General features: G+C 40.1%; 1 protein-coding gene and 1 non-coding gene across 40 annotated transcripts in view; one reads left to right on the top strand and one right to left on the bottom strand.

The window, feature by feature from the left end:
* shot (dystonin-like protein short stop) overlaps nt 1-26,827 on the bottom strand; it is a 308,131-nt gene that overhangs the window by 67,562 nt on the left and 213,742 nt on the right. For 32 of the 39 annotated variants that reach the window (XM_087343471.1, XM_087343467.1, XM_087343486.1 and 29 more), the window contains 15 exons: nt 16,906-26,800; nt 12,885-13,031; nt 8,588-8,811; nt 8,272-8,470; nt 7,645-8,010; nt 6,766-6,989; nt 5,914-6,114; nt 5,047-5,350; nt 4,621-4,827; nt 4,284-4,449; nt 3,861-4,004; nt 3,031-3,433; nt 2,213-2,681; nt 1,554-1,750; nt 84-216 (listed from right to left, as the gene is read on the bottom strand). In XM_087343471.1, coding sequence (XP_087199597.1) covers nt 84-216; nt 1,554-1,750; nt 2,213-2,681; nt 3,031-3,433; nt 3,861-4,004; nt 4,284-4,449; nt 4,621-4,827; nt 5,047-5,350; nt 5,914-6,114; nt 6,766-6,989; nt 7,645-8,010; nt 8,272-8,470; nt 8,588-8,811; nt 12,885-13,031; nt 16,906-26,800 — 13,279 coding nt within the window. The remainder of the gene's footprint in view (nt 1-83; nt 217-1,553; nt 1,751-2,212; nt 2,682-3,030; nt 3,434-3,860; nt 4,005-4,283; nt 4,450-4,620; nt 4,828-5,046; nt 5,351-5,913; nt 6,115-6,765; nt 6,990-7,644; nt 8,011-8,271; nt 8,471-8,587; nt 8,812-12,884; nt 13,032-16,905; nt 26,801-26,827) is intronic. The other 7 variants (XM_087343499.1, XM_087343498.1, XM_022067529.2 and 4 more) reach the window with 2 other exon arrangements.
* On the top strand, nt 11,565-11,873 carry LOC147874725 (signal recognition particle RNA). The gene has a single exon (XR_015533868.1).

A 26,827-nucleotide genomic window follows, 5' to 3' on the forward strand; every position in this document is an offset into this window, starting at 1 on the left:
CTGTTCCATCCACAATGCACATGTGGCGGAACAGTTACAATCATATCAGTGAAAGAGTTAGAAGGCAAAATAGGATACATTACCTCATGATGGTCCACTTGCTGCTGCAGCACATCCCTGTCAGCAGATACAAGGAGTCTCTCTGACATTCCACCAAGTTCATCTGTCAGCCAACCCAGAGTTCTGGCACAGGATGCTTCAAACTGACGACCATCCCTTAAAAGAAAAAGAAAAATATAAATATTTGGCAAGAAACAAGATACAGCTACAGTAATGATTGTATCTATAGAAATATTTCTACTATGAACTCTCAGCAGTCATTACATTTATTATAAACACAGCCTGTAACTGCAGAAATAGAAAAAGTGAAAATGAAAGGAAGTTGCATTCTTCTAAGATGACAGAGACTAACAAGTGCTGATCACATGAAATTAATCAATTGGAGTGGCTCTCATCTGGATGATGGTAACTCTGACAACACTAACAGTAAATCATTAGCTATTAGTTAAAAACTGTAGGTTGTTGAGGCAGCGTCAGGCTCTTTTTGTACCAACATTCTTCTACCTTAATCATAATTTGTGTAAGTTTCAAAATTATCTGTTTTGCGTATTTTGTGACTAAAATATAAAACTTAGAAGTTTGGATTTACTGCACCACGAAGCTGCAGGCAAAGGAAGAGAAATTTATATGACAACACATGGAACAATTCTGCAGCTAAGCTAACAGCATCACATTTCACTCTCAACATGAGCAAGTGTTCAAAGTGATAGCAGATGCATGTATTTTACCTACCCAGTCACAAAAAAGAAAAGTAATATAAGTCTGGATCCTTTTAAATTTTAAAATGTAGCAAATAAGACTCAGTAATTCAAAATTTTTGAAATAGTAAAAGAGACACCCTGCTTCCATTCACATTGTTGAAATATTCCAAAAGCTCTCAGAGAGCATGCAGATTTCCATTTAACCATCTTATTCCTACTTAACCATTTCAAACTCCATGGAGCGAAGCCATTCTTAAGAAGACAATAACTGCTCAGCTAGTCAAGAAATTCCCCAGCTTTTATGGAACTCAAAGATTCATTACTGTTTTCATAACAGTCCACAAAATTCATAGTTCTACCATATAATATTGTTTTAGTATGTGTGTATTAACATGTACATGGGCTTCATAGGGGTCCGTAGTGGCCGCACAGTCTGAGGCATGGGCCTTGTGCCGCTTGGTCGCTGGGACCGTGGGTTCAAATCCCACTCAAGCCATGGATGTTTGTCTGTGTTTTTCTGTGTTGTGTTGTCCTGTGTACAGGTAGAGGCCTTGCGACGGGCCAATCCCTCGTCCAAAATGTCTATAGATCAAGCCAACGAAAAGTTGGGACCCGCAGTGCTCAGGCACTTGAAGAATGGGTTGTTCCCAATATCTCCAGTATGGGCTTCATAGTAGCAGCAAAACATCGGCTCAACATTAACTGTTGCATCCAGTGCCAAGAGAATATAGGTAAATTTTAATAATTGTGATAATATAACCATCTTTAACTGCAGCATTTGAATTTGGTTACCTCAGAAATCCTTCCATCTCTGCTTTACGGTGATCAAGCTTCTTCTGGAGAGTGTTGTACTGTTTGCCTACGGCTGCCAACTTGGCTTGAATTTCTGCGCGGGAGGCCGCATCACTCAGCACTTCACACAACTGTGCTCCTGCTGCTTCAGCATCAGCTAGCAGAGGACGCTGACCTTCTAGTTGACGTTCCAAATTCTATAGAATGATAGGATTTATTTTACTACTGGTGGTTACATCACTACCCACCTACATATACAAACTTACTCTAACAATCGGGACAAAAACTCCTGGTTTCTGCTGTGCCAAAAAATCTGTCCAATAATGAAATTGTGTGTAAAATCACAACAAATTATCTGTTAAGCACATAATACTCTATTTTACTGGAAGATGGTTCCAATTTTCTGAACAAATATACTGCCTCCATCTTCAGGGTCAAGTGCATCATTCCAATGCATCAGTATATTCTTCAAGCAACACAGTGTTACAACTCAGAATACTACACTGTGTAAACATTGCCATGTAAATCTAAATTCTTAGCTGCTGATTCTCTGGTTACTTAATACATTCACAATTGTCCTTTAAAACTACAGGCCATTCCCCTGAATCAAAAACTCATGGATAAGCCATGTCATGCTGAAAATGAGATCAAACACTCACTTCTAACTTCCTCAGCTGTTCTTCTGGATCCTTGTCCAGTGGCAGATCATCCAGTTGGTCAGATATTCCTTGCAGTCCATCCTTCAGCCTATTCAGACCTGCGTCAAACTCTCGGCTTGTATCAGCAGCAGCTCCCAAGCTGTCTGCTCGTTCCTCCAGGCGACCCAGAAGGTCAGCCCAACGCTGCAATATGGATGTGAGGCGTCCAGACACACGCTGAGCATCAGGTGTGTCAGGATCTAGACGAGCAAGAACAGATTCACCTACTTCTGAGAGATGTGACAACTGTGGCTGTTGGGTACGGAATTCCTCCCTCAATACTTGCACTTGCTGCACTTGGCTCTGCACCATGCGTGAATCTGATGAGATTGGACCCAGAACCATCATCATCCGGTCCTTAGCACTCAACCACCCACTCAAGTTATCATGAGTATCATGGAAATCTTTCATGTCTTCCATAAACTTGATTCTGCAAAAGGAGAAATAAAATGGAAAACACGTATTTTATAAACCCAACATTTCCAATTTTGCATACCACATGTACTTTGATGTTTATTTATTGCAAACACAAAGCAAATTTTATAAAACTCTTCACACTACATAAATGTCAGGGATTCTTGTCTTTGTATTCCACTGTAGTACACAAATTTTAAAGTCACTAAAACTAGCAGTATTTAAAGAGGAAAGAATTAAGAAATTTACTGTGTTAACAGTACCACATTTTACAGAAACTCTGAATGCCTGAAAAATATGTAATGTCTCTCATTAAAAATATACAAAAGTCACACTTTCCAAATACTAATACTAGCAAAACATACCTATCCTTGCATCGATCGTGAAGGTTCTTCCAACGTGAAACTACGTCTGTTAGCTCATCTTGCAATGTGTCAGCACCTAGAGCCCCTGGTTTTCGGCGCAACAAGTCATTCACTTGGCTCTTGGTGCTGTCCAGTAGGGACTGTTTCTCATACATATCCTCCACTATGCTCTTCATCTGCTTGGCCGTCTTATCAGCATCTTCTTTAGTGTGTGGAACAGTCTCCTTTGGGAGATTCCGTTGAACTTTGTCTAAGAACTGACCAAGACTTCGCAGGTTATCTAAATGTTTCTTCACCTCTTCACGAATGCTGTCAACCTCTGCTTGGCGATCTGAGAGACGCACTCCCAGCAGACCGTAACGGTTGTTGATTTCTGTTAACTGCTGTTGTACTGGAGACAGTTCTGTAAATGTCAAGAATTGCAATGTCTTACAGCTCTTAAGGAGAAAATATGGGAATCTCGGCCCTGAAGATGGAGACAATAAGTAGTCTCTCTGGAATGTTCTTATCCATATCCAACAAGTCCATATGGCATCACAATCAGAATCATAAAAATCATCTTTCACATTAATACACCACAGAATAACCTGATTAAAAGTTGTGCAATAATATGCAATGTAATAGTACATGGACCCAGATAAAACACAGAGGACATTTTATGATTACTGCATATATTGCTAGCACAGTTGCAAGGATTCTCCTTATAATTTAAGAACTATAGTAAGAAGCTTTCAAAACAGTTTAACAGCAAATTAAAAGTCATGCAATTAATAAATGTAATACAGAAACTATGCAAGATATTAGTTACAATGTGATGAAATAAAAATTACCTTCAAGATGGAAACCATCCTGAGAGGAACGGCGACTGCTAAATCCACTAGAGCCACCTGGAGAGACTGGACTCTGGACAGAGAAACCACCACTACTTGATTTAGTTGGTGAGGGAGACCTTACCTCTTGAGATGTTCTACGCACTGTAAACAAAGGAGAAAAACATTTCTTCTGGAATGTCTTATCATCAATTTAAATTAACATTCAATATCACACAAAAATCAATCTGATTCATGAAAAAGTATAAAACAGGGGGGTTAGCCACAAGATACATCAGCACTCTTTTGACAACCATTGCTACAAATGGTATGTCCTGTGTACACCCTAACTGAGTCTCTTAAAAGTATGGTAACACTCAGTTTGTAGAATTTAAACATGCTGATTAAATCCGAGGAAATGGTTACGCTCAGAAACAAACTTACATGGACTGGCTGTAGCAGAAGTTCTCTTTGTGGGGCTGTAGGCTGAGCTACGCCTGCGTGGTGGACTTTCTGGCCTCTCACCTCTCAGAAGTCCATCATACATATTGCCGAGATCATTCACTTTGTCAATGGTATTACCATAATCCCTGTATTCCTTCATCAGTGGCTGCAATTCAGCAATGGATGGAACAATTATATAAACAACCAAGCCAATTTGTCCTCACAAGCTCAAAATCTCATTTCACTGACAAAAAAGAACAAAATGAGAACAGATATTTTGGATAATAATTCCCAGAAAATCTAAAAGAATGGGGTATGTGTAATCATGGACTTATACCTTCAATTGTTCAGTTTGTCGCTTGAGTGTTTCAATTTCAATAGCTACAGGTTCAAGTCGCAACACTCGAGTTTCCATGGTTGCCAGCCACTCTAGAACCTGGTCACGCAACTTCTCATAGGCACCTAATTGTTCAGCCCGGGCTTTACTTAACTTCTGTTTATCTTCCAGAAGAGAATTAAGATCCTTCCACTGGCCTTCCAAAGCCTGAAAAAAGTAGCAAAAATAAATCAACACTAAACATTAAATCTTCCTCAAACTTTTCTTAAAATACTCATAGACTTAAGTAGTCCTGTTAACTAATGATGCTTTCTAAAAAAAAAGTCTCAGCACAACAAAGCAAAAATAAGACAGAAAGAGATTAAAGAACAAAAGAAACAAAGGAAGTATCATGTCAGAAATCTTGAATGATTTTTTTGGAGATACCTTTATTTTATCCCTGACTGGAACCGTGTCTGTCACATCTTTCTTGGCAACCAGGTTCTTTCCACTGTGAACAACATCATCAAACTCCCCTTGCTTAGCATCACGTTTAGCAACAATTTCATCTATTTTAACTGCATACGCAGCAATTTCCAGTTTTAAGATATCTCGAGACTCAATGGCATCGAGAAGTTCACAGTACCACAACTCAAACTGAACAGTGGCATTTGAGAACACAATGAGCGCAGAGTGCACTTCTTCCAGCAGTTCACTGCGCTTCACTGTTCTGTCCAGTAACTTGTCAAACCTACAAGAAATGCAAATGTCAAGAGCAATGAGCAAATTCCTACCCTTAATACTGAAACAATCAAATTATTCCTACCTGAAAACAGCTTGGGATTACATTTGTATTAATACTGACTTAAACCCATATTTCAGACAAACCACATACAATGGGATGAAATGTATTATTCCATTACATTAAATATAATTTCACCTTGTCATGTACTGTAATTCATAATTATTCTTTCTGTGAGAAACAATCCTCAAAAACAGTAAAGCACATACCTTCAGCAAGATTAAAGCACAAAAATTTCTATACCAGATGCACTAATAGTCTGAAAAACATTCACATTCATGTCTTGTATCAAAAACATCCCTATGTCCTTACTCTTGGTCATTTTATTCTACACAACCCAAATGTACATTGACACCCTCCCACATTCTTCCCACACATAATTCAGATGTAAACAGGAAATGTACATGTGAAAACTTAAAACATGTAATGTACAGAGTAAAACTTCCTGATGTAACGCTTGAGCAAAGCATGTGACATTTAAACATAACATCCTAAGAACCTAAATTAATTACCTGGTAGTGACATCACGTAGCTTTGTCTCAATCTTCTTGGCAAGACGTGCATTACTAGCAGTGGCAACCAGTTCTTGTGCTGACTGTGCTACACTCTCTACACTTGGGCGATGGTTGTCCACATCTGACTGCAACAAGCGGTGCTCCCGAAGCTGTTCCTCCAAACGCTCTTTCTGTAGGCTAGCAGGCCGCATGAGTGATCTACACAACATGACAACCATTGTACTTTCACCTAATGTGCCATCATCTGTCTCCACTTAATTTAATCCAGAAGGTACTATGGACTAGTAATCCGGAGCTACCTGGTTCAAATCCCAGCCAGATTACCAGATATTCTGACTGAAGACTTTTTTTGGTATTCCTGAGCTGCTTCATATAAATTCCATAAGTGCCTTCAACTAGGCACAACCATCACCTTCCAAATCCTTCATTACTCACCATTCATAAACTTTCCATATAAATGACACCACATACATTGTATATTTAAAACAGTACTGCTAGATTGCCAATCAATCAATCAATCAAATGGACAGGGGAACATAAACAATAACGTATGATTTGAGGTTTTCATGGCAGTGCATCCAAAGATGGCTGTCTTCTGCATTGTAGCACCATGTAGTCTGGTGGTACTCATCACCCTGATGATGGGGGCAGCACACACCTCTAAAACATTTGTGAACTTACCAGACTACAAGGTGCTACAACCCAAATACAGCCATCTATGAACAATTTATGTAATAACCCTCTTATTACACAATAAGTCTGCAGCATGAAGTAGGAATGTCTATGAGAAAATAAAGTAGTACCTACATTTAATGCATCTCAAGTGAAGAATTCATAGACCAGACTTACTTGAGTTGGTTTTCTGTGGCATTAAGCCATTGCATCAGTCCATCCAGAGCATCCTGTACACCTTGACTCTGAACAAGTGCAGTGTCAAGAGCACGGCATTTATCAGCCAGTGCATCAGACAACTGGTTGTACTTGGCTTCCAACTCCACAACAGGTGACTCTAAAGCAGCCATCTCTCCAGGAGTCTGCTGACCTTCCAGAGATCTCAACAGTGCTGCCACACTCTGTACAAAGAGAGCAAATTAAGAATGGACAGATGTTCTTAACTCCCACATACCAGAATTTAAAAAAAATGGAAAGTTACTCCATGGTAGTCACCCACTAAATCCAAGCTCAACACATTCATTCTATTTAATATTTAATGAAACAGCATTACTGAAATAAGCTACCAGCCTGACCTTCTCCAGATTCTTGTTGCTGAAGATAAAAAATTAATGGGATTACTGGAAGAAAATTACTATGTTGGAAGACACGTATGGTGCTTCTCAGCAAAGTCCAGCTAAGTTTTTTGTTATTAGTCAGCGTTTCCATTTACTTTATTATCACAAGCAATCAATATTAAAGGAACACAAGATAATAAATTCTGACAGTGTTTCCAGTTCATGCAAACATTAATTTAGTTACTGATTATTGATGCTACTCCAATATACAGACTATAACTTTCACTTGCTTTATTTATGAACTCCATTATCTGTAAATTTTCTTTAAAAACAAGGACAATTTCTCCCATTTTGAGCTACAAATACTGAATGTTGAAGATTATCCAAGCACAACTACAAGTAAAATATCGTACAAGAAATTAACAAATTCACGCTAAAAATCAATTCAATTTCTTAAGCATTGATGTCTAGAATTAGGAACAAGAGAAAGCTGACTTACCTGCTTTGCTGCATCTACAAGCCTTCCTTGGGCCACAAATTCATTGTTTAATGTCTTGGCTTTGTTCAGTTGCTCCTCCACAGTCTTGGGTTCAGCTCCAATGGGCTCTGAGAGAACTTTATTAGCTCTTGGTTCAGCTTCACGCAACCATGAACGAGCCTTGTCCAGGGCATCACGGTACTCTCGTTGGCGCCCGCCCACACCAGATAACCGGTCTGACAATCCATTGGCACGAAACAGCAAATCACGATATTGTGCTGTGACTGCTGACACTTCATTTCGTACAACAGAGTCCTGTGAAGGCTGAATGTGAGGTAACCGCTGCGGTAGGCTTGTTCGGAATTCATTCAATGACGTAAGATATTCCTGTAACAGAAACAAATGTAAGCTGCGCAAGCTATCTGCTGAAGGTACATGTTGCATCCATAGGATTTCTGTTGAACTATGTAGTCTTGCTCTCAAGTGCTCCATAATAAAGTCTTCACAAAAGAAAAGGGTATACCTGTTCTACTGCTTGCATATTCATTCCCACTGATCTTGTGAAACTGTAAAATGTATAATTGTTTCTGTATTTCTATCAATTACCAAAGGTTAACCTCCCAACTACTGGAGATGCTATCAACATACCTTAGATTCATCAACAAACTTCTGTGCTGCCATAGTGATGAAGCGCAAGTCAGCCTGGTGAGCAATAACATCACTTACAAACTCCCTAGTGCTGTCTGCATTGGTGTTCAGTTTATTCAAGTTGGAAAGAGACTTCTCCTTATCCTCCAAAGTTCGGCGGGCCTTATCAAGCCATGCACGGAATGTAGAAAGTTCATTTCTGGAAGAAGCATGATGATCCATTAGTGTCTAAATATTCATTCAGAAATTTTGTATATGTTCACATGCAGGTTTCACAGTAATTTGAAATGCCACAAAATCAAGTTGCTAAACACACCTAAATTTGCTGAGCTCATCATAGGCGGCAGTAAGACGTTTGAGTAACCTGTCTGTCCTGTCCACAGCACGATCATAACGGGTCTTGAGTGAGTGGCCGTTCTTCTCAAGGGTGGACACTTCATCACTAGACAGAACATCACCACCTGATGCAACCACCTGCCGTATCTGGTCCAGGCATGATGACACTGGTCTCAAGTGGGAGTCCAAGTCATCCTTCACTTGCTGAACCAATAAGGACAATAAAAGGAATAAAATCTATGCCCTCCAAAGTAATAATCATGTGTCCATTAAATAGCCAAGTTGAAAGCACAGAAAACTGAGATAAAACAGGTTAAAAACATGAGAAAATTCCTAAAGAGTATTAAGAAACAAGCAAAAGAAATTCAAAACTAGACCATCAGGTAATATCTTAAAATAAAAGACAAAAAAAAAAACTTAGTCAAATTAAGGATATACAATATGGACATCCACTCTGTATGGGTAACAATTAAAAAAAAATGAAGATGGTGACTTGGAATTAAGAAAGACTTTTCCGAAGTCACATGTTTGGAGCACAGCGCTATATGGAAGCGAAATAATGGTCAGTGCGAAAGCCAGAGAGAACGACAGAAGCATTTGAAATGTGGTGCTATAGAAGGATGCTGAAAATTAAGTGGACTGATAAAGTACAAAATAAGCTGGTCTTAGACAGGATAGGCGAAGGACGAAGTCTATGGAAAAATCTTACAAGAAGAGATAGGATGGTGGGGCAAATTCTGAGGCACCCAGGATTGGTTAATTTGGTAATGGAAGGAACAGTTGAAGGGAAGGAGTTGAGCCATGCCTCATGGCTCGGAGTGGCTTATCTCCCCTCTCAAAGTTCTTTGGAGTCGGCGGCATCGAGACCCTGATGAGACAGCAGGGCAGAAGGACAGTCTGTGTGTGTCCGCCGGAGAGAGCACGACTCGAGGAGAAAGTCGGAAGGCAAGTCAGGGTTTGTGGGGGTTGAGTTGGGTATCTGGAGTCGGATACCCGGCCGGAGTTTGAGCCCTGAAAGGTGTCTTGTTCCTTTTATCTTATATTTAAATATTTCTTATTAAATAATATACTTCGATTATTCGAAGTAGATTCATTTGGTTTTCTTTTATTACTTTTCACCGCTTTACCCTCCCCAAGCCGTACCACCTCCCGGCCTGGGATGATAGTGGCCTCAGTAACGTAATCTGGCAATCTTCTCCTCCTCGGGGGGGGTTCAAATGGTAGCAGAGCGTGGTTTTCGGAAATTTGGTGAACAGAAATTTAGTTTGCGGAAGTTTTTTTTTGGATTCCAACGGTTTTGACGGTTTGTAGGTCCTAAGTGTGTTGTGGTGAACGCGCTATTAGGACACCGTGTGGCACAGACAGGTTCTGTTATGGCCTGCCGTCCTTGCCGGTGCTAGCGCTTGTTTGTATTTGAGCGTGCTAGCGGGCAAGTTTGTCAGGTGGGGCGTTGGATGGGCCTTGCTTTAGATCACTGGGTTTGGTGGAATTAATTGTTTATTTATTTGTTTTTGGTGTGTTTTTTTTATCTCTTCTCTCTCTCATGGCTCCGACAATTGGCTGGGTCTACGACCTCAGTAAGGAGAACCTTACGAAGCTCTGTGAGAGGTACCGAGTGGATGCCACTGGTCCTCTTGCCGAGCTTCGATCCCGCTTCGTCGCGTTCTTGCGAACACAGGAGGAACGGGAGATCTCGGCGATTCGCATGGAGGTAAGGGGAGCTGAATATCCCGTTGATGTTGAATTGACTGAGGTTAAAGCTGGAGGGCTCCCTTCGGTTGGTGGGGAAATGCCCGTGGAGGAATCCATTTGTCCTGTCGACGTGGTGGATGGCAGTTCGCCAAAGGCATTGGTGAACTTTCTGATGAAGGCCAATTCACTGTTTAAATTGGGCCTAGTCGGGGAAAAAGAATTCCTTTGGGCTCTCCTTACCAAAACAATAGGGCGTGTAGACTAGCCGGAGAAGACTGCCCGATGGACACACACAGACCCCCTCGTCCCCTTTGCCATGCAAGGGGACAGGTTCTCTATACACATGGCATGGTATATTGTAAGTAATGATAGTGTGACATGTATAGATCTTAGGATGGCCGTCATAGTTATAATAAATTTGGTATTTAGTTTAAGTTCAGTTTAAGTTTAGTTTAGTTTAGTTTGGTATTTAGGTGGAGAGTGTTGTACGAACATGTTATAGGTATAGTGTCTAGTTTAAGTACCGTAGAGTAAGGTATAGACATGTAATAGATATAATATTTACTATTGGGGAGTGTTATGGATATGATGTTTAGATATAGTGCTGTAGAGTATTGAATGAATATGTCATAACTGTATGAAAATGCCTTTGGCATTGTTGTGTCGGTCCTCGAGGCGAGATGTTGTAATCAAGGAAAATATAAGCATCCGGTTCATGTGGATTGGCTGACTGGGGATGAACTCATTGGAGTGGAAATGAATCCGCTTGTCCTTGCTGAGAAAATTCCAGCCTCACGTAAAGAGAAGAGGTTTGGTGTAATATGAAGTGACAAAAGAAATGGAGATAAAACCAAGTGCAGTATTCGTAATGTCTTGGAGATGCAAACATTTGAAACCTGTGATGTATGTGTTGATTTGCATCAATGAGGAGTAAAGTTTCAATGTGAAATGTTTGTATAACAGATCTTGTATGTACGAAGTTGGTTATAATGTTAAAAACTTCTCCTTCGATCTGTATAAATGCTATATGAGGGCACTCAGATGTTTGTGAAAAGTTATCACATTGTTTTTGTGAAGTTACATTCTTGTTTCTTGTTTATGCAGAATACCATTCTGTATGTTCCATTGTAACACCAATTGAGGCTTGCGTTCCGGTTGGGTGTTGTACCACAAGCACATTGATTTGTAATTTCTTTTTGGGGTATTCTCGGTCGTGACTCTCGGCGTTTCTGTGTACATGCACTTTCGGCGCCCTGCTGTCATAAGGAAACTGCCCACTACGAAGCTGAAAGCCAGGGCTAGGGCTCCGACGTGCCGGTAATGACTTGTAGTTTGGAGATCTGGTTTGCTGTATGCCACTTTGACTGTACGCCCGCGCTAAAGCTCGGTATCAATATGGACACCCGGGGGGAGCCCGGGGTGCTCAGGTTGGTTAACTAGGGCTGGACCGGGCCAGAGAGGAAACTCAACAGCCAGAAAAGTCCCGTGGAGTTGTGATGGGATCGCGCATGAAGAGTGGGAGCTGCTTTGGGGCAGACCTGAAGTCACCGGCGATCCAAGCTACCGGCACGTTTACTACGACAACCCCGGCCCAGGGAGCAGTTTTAGGGGGGGAGGATGAGCCATGCCTCATGGCTCGGAGTGGCTTATCTCCCCTCTCAAAGTTCTTTGGAGTCGGCGGCATCGAGACCCTGATGAGACAGCAGGGCAGAAGGACAGTCTGTGTGTGTCCGCCGGAGAGAGCACGACTCGAGGAGAAAGTCGGAAGGCAAGTCAGGGTTTGTGGGGGTTGAGTTGGGTATCTGGAGTCGGATACCCGGCCGGAGTTTGAGCCCTGAAAGGTGTCTTGTTCCTTTTATCTTATATTTAAATATTTCTTATTAAATAATATACTTCGATTATTCAAAGTAGATTCATTTGGTTTTCTTTTATTACTTTTCACCGCTTTACCCTCCCCAAGCCGTACCACCTCCCGGCCTGGGATGATAGTGGCCTCAGTAACGTAATCTGGCAATCTTCTCCTCCTCGGGGGGGTTCAGAGTGTACGGGGAGACAAAGATTGAAATATGTGACACTGATTTTTGAGGATGTGGGCTGAAAAAAATATGTGGAAATGAAGAGATTGGCACAAGATAGGCAAAAATGGAGGACAGCATCAAACCAGTCGAAAGACTCGTGACAAACAATCAAAAAGTGAATAAAAGAATGCTGGTGAGACCGACTGAATGAAGATATAAAGAATAGAGTTGACACAATTTTAATAATAGTACTTAAATGATTTCAAATGTATTTCCCATAAGCTACTATGTGATAAGTCCCATGAACATATCTGATCCTGGCTCAGCTCATAGATACCTGTAAGATGGTCCAAAAATGATGATACCAACAATGATGGTGATGATAAAGCAGTTTTTAAAAGGTAAATTAATTTGTGCTTTGTTGAGTAAAACTAAGCATAATTTTAGGACCAGACATATTATTATTAGCAGTACGATTATCACCATCATTACTTAACTCTTCCTACTACGCTTTTTATTCAGATGGTAACTATCTCAGCGATTAACAGTAAAGAAAAAAACAATCACCTTCATGATGTTGATCTGGTTATGGAGTTCTTCTGCATCTTCTTGGGCAACATCCTGGTTTGCCAACTTGTCTTCCACTTCTCGAATCCAGGTCAGAAGTTTTGACAATGTCTCATCACAATGCTTATACTTTTCTTCCACTGCTTGCTACATTTAACACAAAGGAATGGTTTTAGTCCCAATAATCAATTCCCAAATGTATTCAAATCACAAGAAAATAGGATAGAAACAAATATTTTAAAATTATTTTATTGCATTCAGTCTATTAATGTTTTATTTGTGAAACAATTCCTCTGCATCGCTGTATATTTGAGATTCCAGAACTTAAAATAAACGTCCAAATGTTTTGTATTGAATTAGCTTTTAAAACATTAAAATATAATCCATGATAAAATGTTGAACCTTTATGCCAAGATACAGTATGAACTCTAAATGCCAAGGCACAGAAAAGATGCAAACTAATTCTTGCTGCTAAATATTCAGCAGGTCTAGAAAGTAACATCTAATTAATGTGTCTAGCACTGAACCTCAGAGATACTACCAGCAAGCTAATTATAGTAGTAATCTTTTCCTCTTAACCCCCTGTGTTGCAATTTAGACAGTTTACTGCTGTACCTGGAATGGTCATTTACATTTTCTGTGTGACTGTACAGCAGCCAAAAAATAATAACACCAAATACATTAAAATGAATGAGAAAGAAAATACTGAAAACAGCATTATTATATATTCAACTATTTCACAACCAATATGTGATCGTGATGAAAGTTCAAGGAATAAGATTCTTGTGCCATCTGCTGATGACAAGTTAAATTACTAAATCTAGGTTACTTGAAGTGACCATAAGTATAAATTGATGCTGATGTTCCAACACAAGGGGTTAAATACAAGAGATGGTCAACAAATAATGCCAATCATTCACTTCATTTTGTTTCATATGCAATTTTTAAAACTCATCAAATTAAAAGAAAGTTTGTCTTAAGCATCTTTTATCATTTATAAACAATGATTTAAAAATGAGTTAAAATAACAAAATCACTCACCGATAAATTCAACTTCATAACTGTGCTTAATGGACACCAAAACATGGGCTTTAGTATAAATTTTCAGCCCCCCGTTTTAAAAAACTGTCTATTTCTGTCCTATTATAATAATTAATAAATCACCATGGTCTGACCAACAAGACTAAACCTCTATAATAGATGGCACTACCTCCACCTGCATGCAGCGTGATGCATCTCAAAGCAGCGAGATTTAGATTTGATGGTCAGTTCAAACTGGACTCCCTTCCATCAACATAATGCAAAGTGAAAGTGACATTTTCATAACCACATTACTGAGCTAGAAATATGTGAACATACCTGCCACAAACCTGTTTTCATGCAAAGAACATTCAATAATTAATGCTGCTCAAAGATAAACACATCAATATTTCTACCTATACATAAAGTTCACATACTACAACACACATCATTCACACCAGTAGTCATTCATAACCTTGTTTAGATAAAACACCATTTTGTGCCAGAAGGCATGTTTAGCGATACATTATGTTAAGATTAATTAATCATTAGAAACAAAGTCACAACTGAAAATCAATTTAAAACCTGAAAAAGAAAGAAAAAGTAAAAATCATGAGTAACATTGAATGAAACAATTTGAATTACAGTTATTCACAGATACCGTTCTAGGCTATTCCCTGAATGGTGACACAAACAAAGAACAGCAGAACCTAAGTAATCTCTGAACATTTGCCACAGCGCACACTTCAAATATTTAACGTTACTTTTTATGAGTTAATGAAGTCTTACTGTATAGGTTAGCATGAGGTTTAACAAGAAAATTAGCATTGCTGAGCAGATCTAGTCACAGCTTGGATTCAAGGTTAGTTTCCACACTATCTTCATGCTTTTATATGCGGAAGCAAGCACATTTTCCACTTTGCATGTGTATCTTTGCCCCCAAAAATATTGTAGCCTCTTTACATGTATTTTTGCTTCTGACATCCAGTCGCCCAAATACTGTGTAATACTTTTCAATGTATTACTCTGAAACTTTGCCACAAAACACCTGGAACTAAAAAACTGAAAGAGATTTGATCAGATTAAAAATGTCCAGTTTTAGACTGAATATATATCCATAAGCAAAAGTGGCTAATGTCTGTTTCCAAAATGTCATCTGCATCTGATATTAAATGGGCACAACCATCATGCACATCACCACCTTGGTGAGAACACACACTGAAATTAATTAAGCAATGGAAGCAGAACAAATACGCAGATTTGCAAAACTGACATATGCCACTTATATCCTCAGCATTATACTGTCAGATACAAAAACATGTATGGTTTTGTTATCTGATTCTAGTATTGCAATACAAATTACCCATTCATTTACCATGCATCATTAAGCTGTCTTTAATAAAAGCAATTTTCATGAAAGACAAATGCAAGAAAGACTGTGATTCCAAAACCTAATAACATCACAAATATGACAAAAGAAGTTTTTTTGTTAATATATATGTGTAAAAATGGTTAATACAAAGGAATTGCTCATAATGGGAACTTGCTTCTGTGCTTCCTGCCCCAACACATAAAACACCATGCAGACGGCAATTCTAAACAAAGACTAAAGCCCTTCACATGTGACAAAGCAAATTTTTACACATTTTAAGTAGAATAATCATAAACTCAAGACATGAAGTTATTTGATGTCAATCAAGAATGTCTGCTTTCTAAATCAAAACTAATCCTTATGCAATGCAACATAAATTCAACAATTAACTGTTCTATCAGAAAAAATAAGAAGTATCCAAACAGTTATTGCTTCTAAAGATTCTTGAATTATATTTTAAATTAGCAGTTCCATATTCTGTACTGTGATGTTAATTAAAGATCTCTTTATATAAGTGTTTGAAAGATAAGTCACTGCACACAAGCTATAGCAGCCTCAAGCACAGTTCTTGAAACAGCAACTCCCCTAACGTGCAATAAAGCCAGTATTTGTGCTTTTATATTCACACATTAATGCAATATCACGAGGGGTAAAAATCACAAACTAGCACAAGAAACATTAATTGAACTAAGAATTCTTAACATTGTAACAAACCGAGCAAATGAAACTGAAGACCTTGGCAGCTCTAAAGGAATGAAAGACTTAAATGTTCTACTTCAGCAGTATTAAAGTCTACTGCTTTCAATCATAGTATCATCAAATTAGAGAACTCTACAGTCTAAATTACTTTGCACAATATAACATCTTATATGAATGTGTACTATATCTCCCAACTTCTAAGCACTTGGTTTTGTGTTTGTAATTCCACGATATTGCTATAAGACTTTTTGAGTTCATTCTCTATGCTGGAAAAATGTAAAAATATGCAAGGCAACAAGAATAAGCACTTACTTGATAGAGTAAAGCCCCACAAAGACAGTATCAGAAGCAAAACACCATATATTTGTATTTAAACAATGAATAGTCAACTATCTATTTCTCATTATGAATCTCAATGTACAAAGTATCAGGTACTCTTCTATCACCTCCTTCTCACCTTAAAAAGTTATTAAAAAGAAGACTATGCAAGCAATATAATAAAACTATAAGCTGACCTGACAACAAAATAAACTATCCAATTGCTTCTTATAGTGGGAACCTTAAAATAATACAGCATATACTTCAATAACACATATATGCCACAACATTCTATAACATGATAATGGCAGTGTAAATGGACTCTCCACAAATTTTTTAATTGTAAGCCTGTATTCAAATATTAAACCAATTATTAATTTCAAGGGCATGTTCAACACACAATGGTAAATGACCCTACAGCTTAATAAATACTGACGTAAATAAAAGAAATGTTAGAAGTGCCAAGGCCTTTAAATTTATTTTAATAACAGACTTCAAAATGTCAGCCAGTGAAATATCATTTAGCTCAAACTAATGTCTCTTTAAATAATACTGAACCGAAGACTACAAAATAATCTATATGAATGAGAAAAACACCAGCAGCGTACTTACTCGTGCTTCTGCAGTGAGAATGTATCCCTTGTCATATGCTTTTAGCAGGTCAATGCTTTTTCCTGTTGAAGTTTCCATCATCCGCCCAGCTGCAGCATCCACTATCTTGCTGATCGAAATGGCATCTGTTAAGGATGATATGTTCCCACTGTCAGCATCCTTCACGACTGTTGTTGATGGATCAATTAAGCCAGATTCAATAGCTTCCTCAAGCCTCAACCTGCGCCTGTCAATAACTCCAGAAGAAAAGAATGGATCTGTAAATCCACCAGTTGTTGGGTTATACAGACCGAACTGCAGACCTTCAATAAGTGACAGTCCTCGGCGTGGTGTTGTTAGAAGACCTGATTCAATTGCAGCTGACAGGGAATACAAACGTGATGTTGCAGAATCTAGAACATTACCTTTCTCAGCATCCATGAGACCTTTACGGAAGGCTTCAGGCAGTTTGACAAGTTTCTTCTTTGTGCTATCTTTAATCAGTGCTGAGTCAGGATCAATGAGTCCAAGAGACACTGTTTCTTTCAATGTGAGGACTTCTTTTGATTGTGGATCAATGAATTTTCCAGTCACTACATTTAGGTGTCCTTGTTCAACAGCAGCGTCAAATGTAAGTGGTTCACGAAGGAATACAACAGTACCTTGATCAAAAATAATGCATAATGGCTTCACCTTCCCAGTGTGAGGATCAAATGCTGCCCTCTTGTTCATATCAATCACCCCATCTGTTATTGCTTTCTTGAGTGTGCGGAAACGTCCTGTCTGTGGATCCTTCACAACTGCAGATTCAGGATCAATCAGTTCATACCTTATCGCCTCCTCTAACGTGCATTCCCTCATAGTTCGTGGGTCTTTGAATGTACAACGCTGGAAATCAATTGAACCACGTCGCACAGCTTGTTGGAATGTTATGGGTTTTTCAACAGTGATTAACAGTCCTCTCTCCAAGGCTGCATCAATGGTATATGCTCGCTTTGTCTTAGGATCAGCAACACAACCACGAGGAACATCAATTGATCCATCCTCAATGCCAGAATTAACACTCTTTAGTTGTCCAGTGGTTGGGTCTTTGAGTGCTGTAGTATTTGCATCTATCAAGCCATGAACCAAAGCTTGGGCAATGTCCAACAGGTCTCCTACATCGGGATCAGTGAACCGACCTGTATCAGGTCGATACAGTCCACTTCTTACTGCTTCTTCAATTGACAATGGCTTTTTACAAGTGACTATGAGCCCCTTCTCCTTAGCTTCCTTTAGAGTCAGTGTTTTATTACTATCAGGTATCTTATAGATGCCTTGTTCTTCATCTATAAGATTTGCCTCTGTTGCTTCAGGCAATTTTAAATATTTACCAGATTTGCAGTGTTTAACTATTGATGTTAAGGGGTTTATTAGTTCTCCTTTACAGGCATCAGATAACATCAACTTCCTTCCAGTAGATGGATGTATGAAACGCCCAGAATCAGCATCATATAGCCCCATGGCAATTGCCTCGTACAGACCAAAACCTGCACTTTCAATATCAACAATGAGTCCCAGTTCCATGGCTTCAGAAAGATAAATTGTACAGTTAGCACCTGGTTCCTTGAAAGTGCCTGCCCGTCTGTCAATGATTCCAGCTCTACATGTTTCCACCAAAGACAGAAGACGCTCAGACTTCTTATCCCAGTAACAAGGAAGCTGTGGGTTGATGATAAATCTGCGAATGGCTTCATGGAGAGTAATCTTTCTACCAGTATTTGGATCTGTCAGTTTTCCTGTTGAATCATCATACAGCCCTTGATGAATAGCTCTCTGTATGGATACTGCTGCTTTACTATCAACAATCAGACCCAAATCAAAGGCTTCTGAAACTGTTACCTCCACGTTTCCATGGGTGAAGTCTTTAACCTTTGCAGTCTCTCCATCCACAAATCCAATCCTGATTGCTTCTGCAAGAGAGACTTTCTTCCAAAATCCACTTCGTGTATCTTTAACATGGACAGAATCTGAATCAATCAGATTCTTCTCAATTGCTTCTGCCAAGGTAAGATAATCCCCACTAGATGGATCCAAGAACTGTCCTTTCTCTTCATCAAACACCCCTTTCAGCAGGGCTTCACTTAGAGACATTGGTCTCCGAACCTCAATCAAAATGCCTTGCTCAAATGCCTCTTGGAAATCCAGCCTCTTACCAAATTGTCCAGCTCCTGCAATGGTGCCTGCCCTAGAATCCACAAGCCCTTCCTCAACAGCACTACCAAATGTAGTGACCTTCCCACCACTTGTAACCAAAGTTGATGCAGGGTCAATAATACCCCTTTGAATTGCACGATCTGTTGGCAGTTTCTCTCTAGTTTCAGGGCTTGTGAATTTTCCAGACTTGGGATCATAAAAACCTTTAAAAACTGCTTCAGGCAATGAGAACTTTCTTTTAGCAGGTACAATCAATCCACGTTCTAGAGCATCATAGAAATGCATCTCAGCACCATTAGTAGGATCTGTGGCTGTTCCTAATTTAGGGTCAATAACACCAATCTTGATGGCTTCTCCCAGAGTGATAATATCACCAGAACGAGGGTCCTTTACTGTGAGAGCATCCCTGTTTATCTCACCTCTCTTCATAGCCTCATCTAATGTCATCCTCTCACCATCTCCATTCATGACCATCAATCCTGTTTTAGGATCATAGCAACTCTGAGCAAGAGCCTCCTGCAGGGACCAGGGTTTGCGAGTTGTTAATATATACCCTTTCTCAAAGGCTATATCTAATGTCATTGGTGCAGGATAGGTGAGGATACCTTTCTGAGTGTTCAACAGACCACTTGCTGTAGCATCTCTAACAGTAACAATCTTGTCCTGATGTGAATCCTTTACTCTAACAGAGGAACAATCCACAAAACCGAGCTCAATAGCTTCTTGAACAGTAACTTCATCTCCAGAAACTGGATCTGATACTCTTCCAGTGCATGGAGAATAGTATTCCTGCACAATTGCTTCAATTAAGGTAACACTAAATTTGTTGGTAACAATTAAACCCTTACCAAGGGCCACATCTAATGTCATTAGGTTTCCATTTGCTGTATTGCGCAATTTGCCAGTCTTTGAATTCACCAGTTTAGTTGATAATGCATCATCAAGGGAGACAAAAGCATCAGCCCTGGTATCTTTGCATTCTGTCACAAATGCGTCAACCAATCCCCGCTTTACAGACTCCTCCACATCTACAGCCTGCTTTGTTAAGGGATCAGTAATCATGCCAGTCTTGGGATTATAAAGTCCTTTCTTTATTACAGCTTCCAGTGACACTGGTTTCCTTGGTCCTGCAACCACATACCCTTTCAAGAAAGCCACCTTAAACTCCACCTCTGTTCGTGTTTCGACATTCACAATCACACCTCGATTCAGATCTACAATTCCAATTTCCACAGCTTCAGATAAAGGAAGAATATCATCATTTTCTGGATTCCGGATGCTCACTGAAACAGGATCCAACACACCACTTGTTAACGCTTCTACAAAGCTAAATTTATCGCCTGTTTTTGGATCCTGAATATCACCAGTTTTAGGATCATATAGTCCTCCATCAACAGCCTCTTGGAATGTTAAGGAGGGATGAGGCTTTACCTTGGTCAGTTTAGTTTTAATTGATTTCTCAACAATCCATCCTAATTTCACAGCCTCAAAGAAAGGTACACGTTTTCCTGTTAGAGGATCTACCATATGACCAGTGATTTTGTCAATAAGAGGCACCTCCAGAGCTTCTCGCAGAGTAATGTAGGTCTCAGGATGGCTTACAAGATCTTTAACTTCAATCAAGTCTGGATCAAACACATCATACCTAAGAACCAAATCTTCAAATCTTATTGTCTCTCCTGTCACAGGATCAATAAATGAATCAGAATCCAAGCTGTAAACACCATCATTTGCCAGGTTCTCGGCATTCAAATGTTTTGTTACTTTAACTTTGTAGCGTGTTTTCTCATCAACTAAACCAACCTTAGCCTTACTGAATACTTCGACAACATCTTTTAGAGCTATGGCATTTTTATCAAGAGCATCCTGCACACTCATCTGCTCCTCCTTCCCATCTGAAGTTGGAATAGTGATACTACAACTCTCAGGTTCAATGTGCCTATCATAGATAGCTTCTCTCAAAAGCATCTTAGGTCCACTGAGTGTGTCCTTAGTTGGAGATGGTGTTCTGGCCTTTGTTTTAATAGTAATAACAGGACTCTTCTCCATTTCTGAAGGCTTAGTTGGAAGCTTTTGGCATTCAGGTGATTTTGGAGGACTCCTCCTGCTTGGTGTTACTGGAGTCTCATGAAATAGTAATGCCCTCGAAGAGTTAATCTCTTCTTTCATATAACTATCATGCTGTGAAGGTTTCTCAGGGGACTTCTTATCTTTCAAACCTTTTACTGCATCTACTACTGCGATTCCAGCTAGTACTGGAGCACCTACAATTGCCAGCAGCCCTAATTTTGCAGCTTCTTTCATATTAACACTGATTCCAGTCTTGGCATCCTTAACTTTTCCAGTTCTTGGGTCTATCATTCCTTTCTCAACTGCTTCACGGGTTGTAACAGGCTTCCCACTTATAACATCATATATAACCGCTTCAGGATCAATTATTCCTTTATCTAAGGCTTCCTTAAATGTGTAATTCTTTGTTGGGGAATTTGGATCACGGAACTTCTTAGTTTTATCTTCATAAAGTGTCTCAAAGGCTTCTACTGGATTTAGTTTCTTGACCTTTCCTGCAGGATACTTAGTGGTATCTCCTGAATTCTGTGCAGGCATAGTGTCCAGTAAGCCATCTTTGATGGCTTCTGAAATGCTCATTAGCTCTCCTGTTGCAGGATTTGTGTATGTGCCAGCATCAAGATCAACATATCCCTGAGCTATTGCATCTGAAAATGACATCTTAATTTCCCTTGTTGTAAATTCCTCTTTAGTTTCTGATTCATCTTTAACTATACCTTGCCTTCGAGCTTCATCAAGGGGTATCACTTCTCCTGTCTGGGTATGTTTTACTTCATCTGGTCCAATCAATATGTAGCCATGTTTCAACTCTATTGTCTTTGTTGTGATTGTATGATATGAAGTCACAGTTTCAGTCACAGCAGTCACCGTTCCAGACGGTTCAAGTGTAGTGAGCTGTGGTACCGGTTTGATGACTAGTATGCCACTTTCAACAGCTTCTGACACAGGTATCACTTCTCCTGTTTTGGGATTCCTGAATGTTCCTTTCTCTCCATCAATAAGATTGCGACCCAAGGCCTGAGTTACCTCAACACTAAAGGGTGACACAGGATATGGCAAAGACATGATAAAATTGTCTTCAATAGCTTTCTCTACAGGTATCCTAATACCTGTAATGGGATGCAAAATTTCTTTGGTTACTGGATCTATCAAGCCACGTCTCAGTGCCACAGGGAATGTCATGCCAGCAGGAGGCAGTCCTTTAAATGAACTTTCATGAGGAGATTTCTCGAACACCTTCAAGTCCTGTGCTGCAGTTAACAGATCCACTGAGCCACTTGGTGTCTTAATCAGTGACTTATCCTCATCTATACAACCCTTAGCTATGGCTTCCTCCAGTGTCACTTTACTGCCACTTGCTGGTTCCACCATCTTTGACAAGGGATCCACAATCTCGCACACAATTGCTTCACGTAATGACAGGTATGTTCCTGTTTCTGGATGTACAATTTTCTTGGCATCTGGGTCAATTAGCCCCTGTTCCAACAATCCTGGAACAGACAAACTGTGAGCTATAGGAACCAGAAGACGGCCAGAGGGACCTGTAGGATCCAATATTCCACGATCCATGGCTTCCTTGATGGTTAGGACATCCCCTCGCTGGGGATCCAAAATTGCACCCTTATTTCCATCAAGCTTGTTACAACTCAGAGCCTCTGCTAAGCTCAAACTCTCACCATCTGAGCCTTTAAAAATCTCAGGCTTCTCCAAGATGTCAGCAGTCTCCTTGTCAATCATTCCTGTCTCAACAGCATCACATGGTTTCACGACCTTCTTACGCATCTTCTGCAGAACAACTGGTTTTGCTTCACGTTCAGGGCTCTGTGAAAAAGACCTTGCTCGGCCAATTGCTACTCTGAACTTCGGTTCAGTTGTCACTCGTCCTCGTGTACGTTCTGCGGCAGATGGTCTGTCATCATCATCCAATGGTATTGTTGTTGTGCTCAATGTCTTAACTGGCCTACCACTTTCAAGTCCATCCTGAGCAGCTGCTGTCAACTGTTTTAAGTCCTCAGTTGTGAGTAGTCCTTTTTCAACAGCTTGCTGAGCTGTTATCTCCCTCCCAGTAGTTGGATCTTGGATCACAACAGATGTAGATACTATCTCAGTCTTTGTAGTAACTACTTGTTCAGGAGAAGTTCCTTCTACTAAACGTTCTGTTGCAGCCTCAAAACTACGTAAGGTCTCAGCATCAATAAGACCACGTTCATAAGCCACTTCTATTGGCACATCCTCACCAGTATTTGGATCAGCGACCAAAGCATTCTTGATAACTTGGACACTTTTCACAGCAGCAACTAGAGGTGCACCCACAACAGCTAGCACTCCAAACTTAGCAGCTTCAGCTAAAGAAATCCTACGTCCTGCTTTATCTTTGTAATGCCCAGTTTCCTTATCAACAATCCCCTTTCTCATGGCTTCATTTATATTCAGACTCTTTCCAGTGTAAGGATCTTTGACTTTCACCATCCTTGGCTCTATTTTACCTGCCTTCACAGCTGCCAGAAGATTGTCTGCTTTGCCAGACTCTGTGAAGATGACTAACGCAGTAGCAGGATCATATATAATGCCAGGTGCAACCTGCAAAGGCTCCAGTGTAGAAACATCAACCTCAGAGCTCTTTATTTCTCTAAATGTTGGCAGATTTCCAGCAGGACTGCCAACATCTGACAGCTCAACTAGATCAGGTTTTCCAGTAATTTTTGTAATCTGGATTAGTCGTGAAGATGTATGATCATGCTCCATTCTTCCCTCTAAGATCACAAAGTTCTTGGCAATAGCTTCTTTCATTGGAAGTTTCTTGCCTCCACTAGTATAATGCCCAGTTCCATCCAGCACCCTCTTCTCTAAACTTCTTATCAAAGATATCTTCCTCCCATTGTTTGGATCAATAACAACGGCAGAAGATGGGTTTATAATACCAATTTTTACACATTCCTCAAACGAGACAAGCCTGTCTGTACCAGGAATAATGAATAAACCAGTAACTGGATCAAACAGTCTTTGTTCAATTGTCTCAGACAGGTACCAGCCATCAGGAGGTAGTTCAAATACTTGTTTCTGCATTGCTGCTGCTTGCTGTTCATTGGCCAGAAATTCTGCAGAATCTGCTTCACAAGAAGGTATACTAGTAGAGGTTGGTGAAAGAGATGTACACACAGGGGAGGAATCAATAACATCCTCTGATGGGTACTGTAGCAGTTTCTGCTTCACAGGAGATGAACCACTTCCAGGGGATGTTCTTCCCTTTCTAGGTGAAGGAGACCTTCCCTTGCCAACAGCCATATCAAAGCCTGCTTTTTCCTTGACTGGAGATCCAGCAGGGCTTCTTCCTTTCACAGAAGATTCAACTGGACTATGATCAAACTTTCTTTCTTTTATAGGTGATGAGTTCCCAGAACTGTGACCTTTTTCCACAGGCTGTCCATGCTCCAAGGATTTTTCTTTTACTGGAGATGTACTACCAGAACTTCTAGTCTTCACTGCATTTCCTCCTGGAAATTTTGTAGGTGAGGCTAAACCTGAAGTCTTTTGTCTTATAGGTGAAGAATTTGGACTGCTCTCAGAAGATTCAAAGCCAATTAGTTTCTCACTCATTGCATCCTGGACAGACAGCACCCTCCCTGTATCAGGATCTCTGAAGGTCTGATTTATTTCATCAATCAGACCTCGGCGGATTGCTTCACCAAATGTCATCCTAATATCAGATGTTGTGACACCACTGGAAGTGACGGTCACAAAACGCTTTATAGTTTTTGTGACAGTCTGTGTGGTGACAGTAATAGCCAGGAGACTTCCTAACAAAGCGGCTCCCTCGGGAGTGATCAGTCTACGCCGAACAGCCTCGTCCAATGGGAGAAGTTTCCTGTCTTTTGGATCCAATAATTGGCCTGTTTTGGGATCAAGGTAACATTTTGCAACAGCCTCCAGAACAGTCAATTCTCTTCCCCTATCTCTGATACCTATCTTCCTGTTCAACATTTCCAAAACTTCTGGCCGAACAAGGTTCAGTTTTACAGCCTGATCCATAGAAATTGTCTTTCCTAATTTTGGATCTACAACAAACATTGCTACACCAGTTTTCATGCTCAAAACACCTTTTGCTACTGCTGTATTAAGGCTAACAAAGTCAGTACCAACTGGATCTTTAAATCCATCAATATCAAAGATTGATTTCACAGACACTGATGTTATTAATCCCCTGTTGACAGCTTCTGGTATCGTGCAAATTTCTCCTGTTGATGCATCTCTGAACTTTCCTTCTGGAAGGATTATTCCTTCAGCCAGTGCTTCAGATAGTGTCAGTAAGTCATCTGTTGTTGTATCTGTAATGCTTTTCACATTATCTGAATCAAGGACACCTCTTGATATACATTCCAAAAGTGAAAGTCTGTTTCTGTGTAATGGGCTAAAAATCTTTCCTGTGTTATCAATCAATTCCATATCACAGCAGTCTTTTAATGTCAACGGCTTAACAATTAGCTTTCTCCTTTTTGCCTCTCGTAATGGAAGAACTTCTTGAGAGAGTCCGTGAAAGTATTTCCCTTGCTTTGGATCTAGAATTCCACTAGCAATTGCCTGAGCAACAGTAACTTTATCATCTGCAGAGGCATCCACAACCTCTCTTATACTTGGATCAATAATTCCTCTTTTAATTGCAACTGCCAGTGGGTACTTGTCGCCAGAGTTCCTATCCACAATTTGCCCACTGTGATCATTTAGTAAGCCTTGAGAAATTGCATCTGACAGAGAAATTCCTGGATTGCTTGATTTCTTCTTTCCTTTTTCACCTGTAGGATCCCTGTCAATTAAATTCCTCATAAATGCTTCCTTTAACGTAATTTGTTCCCCACCTCCTGGATTTGTAAATTGCCCCGTCTCTGGATGAACCATCCCTCTTGTGATCGCCTCAGCAATGCTAATTCTTTTGGGTTGGTCCTCATCACTAGTATACATTACCTTAACCTGTCCTTCTGCTGAAGTCGCAAGTCCCCGTTCTGCATCAAGCAGTTCTCGCTGTATTGCTTCCAGTAGTGACAGTTGTCGTCCAGATCCACCATCTTCTTCAATAATTCCGCATGGTCCAAGAAGCTGTTCTGCAAGAGCAGGATCTACAAGACCCCTATCTGCTGCATCTTCAATGCTGACTGCTGGTGATCGCCCATCTGGTGACGTTGCTATTTGACCTGTTCTCACATCTAGAATTCGAAGTCTTATGGCATCACCAACAGTCAGTACTTCTCCAGTTGAGGGATGGATGATTCCTCGACTTTCTATGATGCTGTCGGTTCCAATCCCTTCTTCTACTTTGTGTATCCTCTTCAATGATCGTATCTCTGAAAACTGCATTGAGCTTCCAGACCAATTCATGGGAGAATCCTTAAAAATCTTTGAAGGACTCAGCCCAGAGCCAGCCTCACCGTTTCTTGAAACAGAAGCATTAGGATAGTTGCTGGTCCCTCCTCTTGTCTGTGCTGCTGAGTTGTAAGTTTCAGACTCCGGCTTTGAGCGCTTCTTTGTAGGTGGTCCACTTGGTGTGGTTACAGTTACAGTTGCTACTGATGCTGCAGTGTTGCGAGAGCCATCTTTACGTGTTTTCACACTGTTGATGTCATGCTGAGCAGATGGACTCGTCTGACGGAAAAACCTGCTAAATAAACAATGTATTTCCAGCATC

This window comes from Zootermopsis nevadensis, unplaced genomic scaffold, assembly GCF_977971745.1.
Source record: "Zootermopsis nevadensis isolate Lab colony 2312 unplaced genomic scaffold, Znev_1.0 Znev_ptg000006l, whole genome shotgun sequence".
NCBI classification, from domain to species: domain Eukaryota; kingdom Metazoa; phylum Arthropoda; class Insecta; order Blattodea; family Termopsidae; genus Zootermopsis; species Zootermopsis nevadensis.